The following is a 9100-nucleotide window of genomic DNA, read 5'->3' on the forward strand; positions in this document are numbered from 1 at the left end:
CTGCTTCTTCTCCCTTTCCTCCATACCTGTGCTCTCTCTCGCTGCATGAGAGAGAGAGAGGGCAAGCATGAGTGGGGGGGGGGGGGAAGAGGGACAGAGGGAGAGGGAGAAGCAGACTCCCCGCCGAGCAGGGAGCCCGATGCGGGGCTCGATCCCAGGACGCTGGGATCATGACCGGAGCCGAAGGCAGACGCTTAACTGACTGAGCCACCCAGACGTCCTGTCGCTCGTGTTCTCTACTTCAGTGAATGGAGCCAGCTTCTGCTACTTCTCCCACTGAGCCTCGAACCCCAGCAACCTGGTTTTACTGCAGCTGCTGCCGACACCAATGGCACTTCTGCATCAAGTCTAGAACTGTACTTTCCTGGGATCTCTACCAACACCGCCATGAGGAACATGGAAGCCCCGTGCAGAGGCTGTTTATTCACATTGCTCACTTCCAAATTTAATCTTGCATGAAGGTATCTAATTGGCATGCCTGCATCCTAGCTGCAAAGGAGGCTGGGGAGCTGAGTTCTGGTTTCTACCTGAGAGGGGAAAAGGATGCTCCTATCATAGGAGTTTCCCCAAATATAAAAGCTATTCAAAAGATGATGATGTCCATTGAATTTAACCTAAAAAGCTTTTCAAAATGATTAGCTTCAGGAAGAGAAACAAAATTGCATCGTCCTGAGTCGTGTCTCGTGTCTCGGAGGTGAGAATCCAGAGGCTCTGGGAGTAGCAGCTCTTTTAAACTTGGAGAATTAAGGAGTAATTCCACCTCCTTCTTCCCACAGAAAGTAACTTTCACACATTCTACTAATTAGAGATTAATTTGAATTAAGGGACTGCCATTAAAATGCAAATATACCTTTTAAGGTTACATTTCATTCACAAGTTAATGGGAATTACTTTAATCAGCTTCACACCCAGCAGAGTGCGCCTAAACACAGTACTTAGAATATTAGACTTTGTGGCAGCTGGGTGGCTCAGTTGGTTAAGCATCAGGTCATGATCCCAGGGTCCTGGGATTGAGTCCCGCATCCCCCTCATCGGGTTCCCAGAAGCCTGCTTCTCCCTCTGTCCCCCCTCCCCTCCCCCTCCCTGAGTGCACTCTCTCTCTCAAATAAATAAAATCTTAAAAAAAAAAAGAAAATAGAATATTAGACTTTGGATTGTGGCCTAAAGGAAGGAAACCTTTTGAGTTGGAGGTCAAGCCTGGAGCATATTTTAGAGACACTGAAGGTCACATAAGTCCTGTATAGGGAAAGGTATTCCGAAGACAGAGTCAGCTGGTGACTAAGAAAAAAGGTGCCTAGTTGTGATACGGCCCGAAAATTCAGTTTATGCCAAATTGTTTGGGTCGAAGACCTTATTTTCCTTCCAGTTAAGGCCAGTCACCAGTTTAGTTTAACTCGGGGTTTCCAGGAGGTGGTTTCCCTTTCAAGTCCTGTCCTTCCCCTATTGGGAGGGAAAGAACACACTGGTGGAAAGAGACACAGTTTTTCTGATGCTCCCCCATTGTTTTCCTTGTCTCTTCACTACGTTCTGAGCTCCTTGAGAGTAAAACCTGTATCTTATTCCTCATGTATTTCCAGCAACTAACTTGGTATCTAACATGATAGATAAATGTTTATAAACCATTGGATAAATACATGCATGCACTTATAAATTAATTCTGGAGTTGGAAGGCTATTTGTGAGGTTTTTAGAATGTTCTTCCTTAAGCAAACTAAGAATCTACAGTATTTCTTTCACTTCACTTGTCAAAAGGAACAGACAACCAGGGAGCTGCCATCTGAGAACACTAGCTTTCCCTTTACCATCTCAAGCACTCAGAAACAGTAAACGTGATTCATTATTTTTTCTATATCAAATCAAATCTGATCCTGAGTCCCTTCCCTCATGGTCCAAAGGATTCCATGAGAGCTTAAGGACTTGGGTCTTTAATGGTCCCCTGCGACAAGCCTCTAATCCAATTCTGTAAGACCCCTTAGAAGCAGCAGCTCCATCTCTTCCTGCCATGCAAGTTGGGCTGTGTAGAGGGCATTTTCACCAAGGCAAGGATCCCAGCAAACTTTCTTCCCTGATGTCTTAGCCACACCTCCAATGACTGGAAAAAAGGGGCAGCAGGGGGAGGGTAATGCAAGGACCTTGGCTCATCTTACACTGATAAGTCACAAAGTATAACTTCACTTCTCTAAACTCTTAGAGAAATTAAGGAGTTCCATTAGAAATGTTAACTCAGCTATCTGTCTCCACAGCTGTCATCTTCCAACAAAAAGATGACAAAAGAGTCCCCACTGTGGCCTTTAAAACCTCTTCAGTCAGTGAGCTTGGTGTCTTTTGCTTAGCTTCCAGATCCACATTCAAGCATTCTCCACCCTGCCTTCTGCCCTGGAGCCTGAGTCAGCAACAGGTCCCCTGCTTCCTAGCTTCTGGTAGGGTTTGCCAATGGGGAGCTCTGGCAGAAAATGCAAGGAAGATGGAGAATGGGGTCAGGTATTTATTTCCCTAACTGCCTCCTGGAAAGGTCAACTGGAGTTGGCTGAGCTTCTTGGTAGAAGGTCAACTCCTTCTCTTAAGGGTCTACGTAAGTCTCTACCTCTTGATTCCAGACTCCCTTCCTTTCTCCCTTCAGACCAGGGGGCGTGTACCAAACATATCAGCTGCCACCATGCCCTGGGGTTACTACACTACCCCTGTGGTTCCCCTACACCCACACCTTTGTAAATAGTCCCCTTGTAAATAACACATTCCCAGATTATCCTATTTAGAATGTATTTGATTCCTGATGGGACCCTGACTGATACAGTTAGTGTGATAAAATAATTTATATTTTTTTCTTTGACTATAAATAATATTCCGTATCTTCTTTTCAAAATAATATATTTGTGTATGGCATTTACTCATGGATGTCAAAGAACTATATAAAAGATAATTCCCACCACATTTCTTGGTAGAGAAATATGAGAGGGTAAGTTTTAAAAGAATAAAGTTACAACTCTCATACAAATATAAAATCGACATGTGTCAAAGATTTTTATTTCATTAATATTTAACTCAGTAAGGAAGAAACCAGTAAGATATTACAACCAGTTCAAAAGAGGGCTCAAATCTCCTGTATGAAGAATTCCAAATAATTTATGCAGATACCCCCACTCAAAAATGTGGATAGTAACACCCCTTGGGTATGGGCTGTGTTAAGGGATTTGCTTCCAAAGAGCATATTGTGGAAGGGGGAGGAAGGTTTAACTTTATACTGGAGAAACCTGGCAAACACCACCTTAGCCAGGTGATCAAGGTTAATATCATCAGCAAAAAAGACATGTTGTCTGCATGTACCCTTGATATGATGTAATAAGAATGGCACTTCAACTCCGTGATCATCCTTCAAAAACCCATAACCTTGGTCTAATCATGAGAAAATACCAAATTCCAATAGAAGGGCATCTTACAATGTAGCTGACCAATATTCCCCAAAACTGCCAAGGTCATCAAAAACAAGAAAAATCTGAGAAACAGCCACAGCCTGAGGAAACATGATAACTAAATGTAATGTGGTATCCTGGATGGAATTCAAAAAAAGGATTTAGTGGAAAAACGAACGAAATCTGAATAAAGGATGGAGTATAATTGACATATCAGTGCTGTTTCCTTAGTTGTGACAAACATACCATAGTAATTTGAGATGTGAATAAAAGGGGGAATTGGGTGAGGGGTATATAAAAACTCTGTACTATTTTTGCATCTTTCTACAAATCTAAATCTGCTGTGCAATTTCAAGTTTATTTTCAAAAGAGAGAGAAAACTCAAAGTGCTATACATGTATGGTCAGGAAAGGAACGCTGAAACGAATTTACAAAGGGATGCAAAACAGGCAAAATCAGTCCGCATCCACAGAGTAATAATCAAATTTTACATTTTTTTTTAAAGATTTTATTTATTTGACACAGAGAGAGCAACAGCGAGAGAGGGAACACGAGCAGGGGGAGTGGGAGAGGGAGAAGCAGGCTTCCCGCAGAGCAGGGAGCCCGATGCGGGGCTCGATCCCAGGACCCTGGGATCATGACCTGAGCCGAAGGCAGACGCTCAACGACTGAGCCACCCAGTCGCCCCTCAAATTTTACATTTTTATGGACAGGAATGATTTGCTTACGATTTGTGTTCGACAAGTTAACTTCTATCTCTAAAGAGTTGTAAGACAGCCTAGTCAAAGACAAATCCTATATAGTTCTATAGGACCAAAGGAATCCGCAGAGGCTCCAGCATTCCCTTAAAAGGATATCCAGAAATCTCTTCTGCCCATTCAAAATCTTCCATAGTTTTTTCCTACAAAAGATGCAGGTGTCCAAATTATAAAAAGCCCTTACAGGGGTGCCTGGTTGGTGCAGTCAGTTAAGCATCTGACTCTTGGTTTCGGCTCAGGCCATGATCTCGAGGTTGTGAGACTGAGTCCTGCATCGGGCTCCCTGCTCAGCGTGGAGTCCGCTTGAGTTTCTGTCTGCCTCTCCCTCTGCCCCTCCCCGCTCTCTAAAATAAATGAATAAATCTTAAAAAAAAACAAAACAAAAACAAAACCCTTACAACAGCTGGCCTGACTTGACAAAATGGCTAACATGAGTATACAAATATTCAAATGGTTATGCAATGCTTTGCTATTATTACAACACTATGGACTGAAAAATAACCCAAAGATCAAGATAATTTATCAGCCTACCAGGGGGAAACCCTACAGACTGCCAGATATCCATCACTGCCTTAGAGTTAAAGCACTTGCAATATCAAGCAACATACCAGCAAATGGTGCAGTAACAAAATAATTTTAAAAAGCAAATTGAACAAAAGAACAATCAATATCAAGTTCCAAATCCCATCCCCTACCTGGTTGTACAAATTATTCATGTTAAAGATAGACTCAGCTCTTAGGTAGGGAACTGTCATTTTCCCAAGGCCTCGTATTTCTATATAGAGGGGCTTCGACTGGATTAACATTCCTGGCCTCGGTTTCTGCCTGTGTAGGAAGACGTTCCACGACAAAATATATTCCTGCAGTTTGGAGCATTTACCTTTGGACTTTTTGTTTCAGGCTCTTATTTAAATATGTTTGCTTCCTCTTTCCTCACAGTTTTTTTCTCTCTTTTTTTTTTTAGATTTTATTTATTTGAGAGAGAGAGAGAGAGAAAGCACATGAGAGGGGGGAAGGTCAGAGGGAGAAGCAGGCTCCCTGCCGAGCAGGGAGCCCGATGCGGGACTCAATCCCGGGACTCCAGGATCATGACCTGAGCCGAAGGCAGTCGCTTAACCAACTGAGCCACCCAGGTGCCCCTTTCCTCACAGTTTTAATGCATGTAGCAAGTGTCTTAAAGCCAGAATCCACAAGGATCTTTCCAACCTCAGTTTCCTATGTGCTGGTAGAAGAGTGACTATCTCTTATAGTAAATTAGTTAAGAGACTTTGAATATGACCTAGTATACATACTTGAACGCAAGGGCAAAGGTGTCGATCATGTCCTATGTGAGAATTTCCACTCTGTGTCACAACAATATTTATTATAAATGAATTAGTATTCTGGTTCTACCCCAATTCATGTGCATTTTAGTTAGTGTGAACTAATTTCTCAGAACCTGATCACCTCACTAACCACTGAAAAAATTAAATCTTGGAGCTTTCAAGTGGGGGGCTAGATTTTTTCCAGCCTCTGTAAGATTAAAACATCTACCTCGGGGCACCTGGGTGGCTCAGTCAGTTAAGCATCTGCCTTTGGCTCAGGTCATGATCCCAGGGTCCTGGGATTGAGCCCCACATCAGGCTCCCTGCTCAGTGGGGAGTCTGCTTCTCTCTCCCCCTCTCCCCAGCTCATGCTATCTCAAATAAATAAATAAAATCTTTTTTAAAAAAAACAAACTCTAGGGGCGCCTGGGTGGCTCAGTCGTTAAGCGTCTGCCTTCGGCTCAGGTCATGATCCCAGGGTCCTGGATCGAGCCCCGTATCGGGCTCCCTGCTCAGCGGGAAGCCTGCTTCTCCCTCTCCCACTCCCCCTGCTTGTGTTCCTGCTCTTGCTATCTCTCTCTGTGTCAAATAAATAAATAAAATCTTTAAAAAAAAAAAAAAACTCTAAATCAATCACTGTACCATATCAGAGGGCCTAGAATACATTCCTACATAACCCACTAACCGTACAGTCCCCTTTCAGCACTGTAACAGTTCAAGAACTATTCCTGCTCAGTGATTTCTTGCCTACTCTTATGTTCTTGTTCAACCACCACCCTCCTCTAGAGCCAACTTAATGATGCACTTCACCTTTTACTTCTTTTTTTTTTTAAGATTTTATTTATTTGACAGAGAAAGAGAAAGAGCACAAGCAGGGGGAAAGGCAGGCAGAGGGAGAGGGAGAAGCAGGCTCCCCGCTGAGCAGGGAGCCCAATGTGGGGCTCGATCCCAGGACCCTGGGAGATCATGACCTGAGCTGAAGGCAGACGCTTAACCGACTGAGCCACCCAGGTGCCCCTCACCTTTTACTTCTAACTTGAAGGAAATTGTACAACGTGTGCCACCTCAACATTACATATGATGTTATGAAAGAAAATTCCAAGTGAAGTAAACATTGCTAAGAGAGTCACTCAAAAATAGGGTCAGGGGAGTATGGAAGAAGCAAGGCATATGCACGTCTGTTTCAATTTTTGGAACACCCTGGGCTTTTGATTTTTGTCAATTGCACCTCTGCCACCTTCCAGAACACATCCTTCTACTTTGGACTGGAATAGAGATAATGTAACCTCTATCAGCTAAATAGCCCATTGTTTATTAGATAGTTTAACTCTGTCAGCACCAATCACAATTCAATCAAAGGAAGTCATATAACCTCCTGGGCTTTGCCTTTATACGTCTGCACTTTCCACTTACAATTCTGAACACACTTTCAATTTCAGTCCACTCTGTGGCTCCAGGATTGTAATCCCTAAGACCCCAAAATAAATGCTCCTGGCTGCTTTACAGCCTCTTCTTCTTGACTGACAATGGGTATAACCGTTTTGTAACAAAAAGTGATGTATCTGTAAAGACTGCTGCATACTATATCATCTCAGCACTCCAGGCAAGAACCAGTTTATTTATTTGTTTTCAATTTCCCTCACTGGGACTTACTGATAAAACTCTATTTTCTTTACTCCTAGTGCTTTATGTTTATTCACATTCTACTATTTTATTGCATGTATGTCTTGTCTTCTTAAATTCTTTGTGGAAAGAGACTAGAAGGTCAAAAAATAAAATACGGAAAGGAATACTTTAGTGCCTACTCTCTACTGCCCTCTGCAGGGGGAAGGAAAGAATAAGTGAGTCACAACCTATACTACCTGCAGTAGTGTCCAAGAGATTCTCACCTAACAGAAAGGTTTAAAGCAATCGGTGACTTTTGAGAGATTAACCATTACCAACCAGCCTCCACCTATTCACAGGATGGATGTCCCAATTTGCTAAAGTCCCTTCACTGTGGAAAGATCTCTAGGAACCATATATCCTATTTTCAAGAAAACTTGCTGTCTCCCGTACTCATATACAAATGGACATCATAGTCCTCTCTTACTCTGGGTCAAGGCTAAGGGCCTTTATGTCAAAGTCCCTTACAGCCCTGTAAAACTTGAGTCCGGGAATGAAGAGAAAAGAGATTCAATAGTTATAACGACATAAAGGCACAAACAATGCAACTTGTCTGTGCTTTGCCAACAAATGTCAACAAACGCAGGAACCCCTGCAATGCAGCAATCAGAGATAATGTGAGATTTTGCTTTTGGTTTTTACAGAAAGTGTAAATAAATCAGCCTGCAAGATGACCAGCAAACAGACAGCTTCAATTTTGTGTAGAAAGGACCGTTGATTATGCATGGGTTATTTTCTTCAGTCACACTACTTTATATGGATAGCAACACTGTCAGTGATGTCATCTTCTAAAACAACAGACCCAAATGTATAGGCATATTGTGCCAACTGAGCCCAAATCAATGACCTGAGTAATGCAATCATGGTAGCACTATTATTCCTCATCTAAACCCTCCAAGCCCATAGAAAAATAATGCTAATCTGATGCATATTCAAGGAACAGGTTGTGTGGGAAAGAAGATCAAGCCTTTGTCTAATTTTTATTTACATTCTAATATGTATTTACAGGAAACCCCACAAAATTTAGCATCATTATGTGCATCAGAATATGTCACTTTATTTTTGCATTAGCAGCAGGTTAAAAAATTTATGAACAATGACACACTCTCTTGGATAAGAATATTTTTAGAGAGGGTATTTTCTAAAGAACTGCACTCCAAATGTGCATTCACACAGCATACCAACATTTTTCCGAAACTGCAGCGTCAGAATAATTAATAGCATTCCTGACAGACGAGGTATCGTTGTTTTATTGATTGGAGTAAGGACATTTTTGAAAGATTTATAGCTTTTAGTTCCATTTCTGCTTGTTTTATGATTCAACTGATTCATTCTATTTACCTACCTTCATAATGGGCATAATAAGGACTTAAGCAGATTTAAAATTTCTCAACGTCTGGAAACTTAAGCTTTCTGAGCTAAGTTTCTTTAAAGGGTGTGTATGGAAGAGTTCCAATGAGTCTTCCCACTCGTTTAAGGTATACACTGAGCGCTCTCTACAAAGTTGGATAGGTTCATCGGAGGAGTCAATACGTTGCCTTCGAAGATCACACATCCGGGTCACCTTGGAGCCAGGCAGAGGCCCCGCCCCTCTAGGGGTGGAGCCACGGGCCCGTGGAACGTCCCGCTGCCACGATCCGCCACGTCCTTCCCGCGCGCTGAAGGCGGGGCCTGCGCAGCGCGATCCTCGAACGTATCGGATTGCCACGCGGGTTCAAACCATGTCTGAAAGCGGCCGGATACCTCAGGCCCGGGCGCTTCTGCAGCAGTGCCTGCACGCCAGGCTGCAAGTACGTCCAGCCGAGGGAGACGCCGAGAGCCAGTGGGTGGAGGTAACGTCAGCCCCGCCACTCGCGGTACCGCGTGCAGGGGCGGGCCTTCCTGCGTTCTTTTGGTGATCTCCCTCCCTCTCCCCGCCCCCACGTCTCCCCCCCGCCCCCCGCTCACGTCTCCCTCCCGGCCCC

The 9100-nt window shown here is 43.3% G+C and overlaps 1 protein-coding gene across 2 annotated transcripts in view; it reads left to right on the top strand.

The window, feature by feature from the left end:
- The first annotated feature begins 8734 nt into the window (after positions 1-8734).
- DTD2 (D-aminoacyl-tRNA deacylase 2) overlaps positions 8735-9100 on the top strand; it is an 11692-nt gene continuing 11326 nt past the window's right edge. The window contains exon 1 of one of the 2 annotated variants that reach the window (XM_031024008.2): positions 8735-8926. In XM_031024008.2, coding sequence (XP_030879868.1) covers positions 8858-8926 — 69 coding nt within the window. In that variant the 5' untranslated portion in view covers positions 8735-8857. Of the gene's footprint in view, positions 8969-9100 lie in introns of both variants that reach the window. The other variant, XM_006729542.3, reaches the window with a different exon arrangement.

This window comes from Leptonychotes weddellii, chromosome 9 (assembly GCF_054177405.1).
Source record: "Leptonychotes weddellii isolate Sample4059 chromosome 9, ASM5417740v2, whole genome shotgun sequence".
Classification (NCBI taxonomy): Eukaryota; Metazoa; Chordata; class Mammalia; order Carnivora; family Phocidae; genus Leptonychotes; species Leptonychotes weddellii.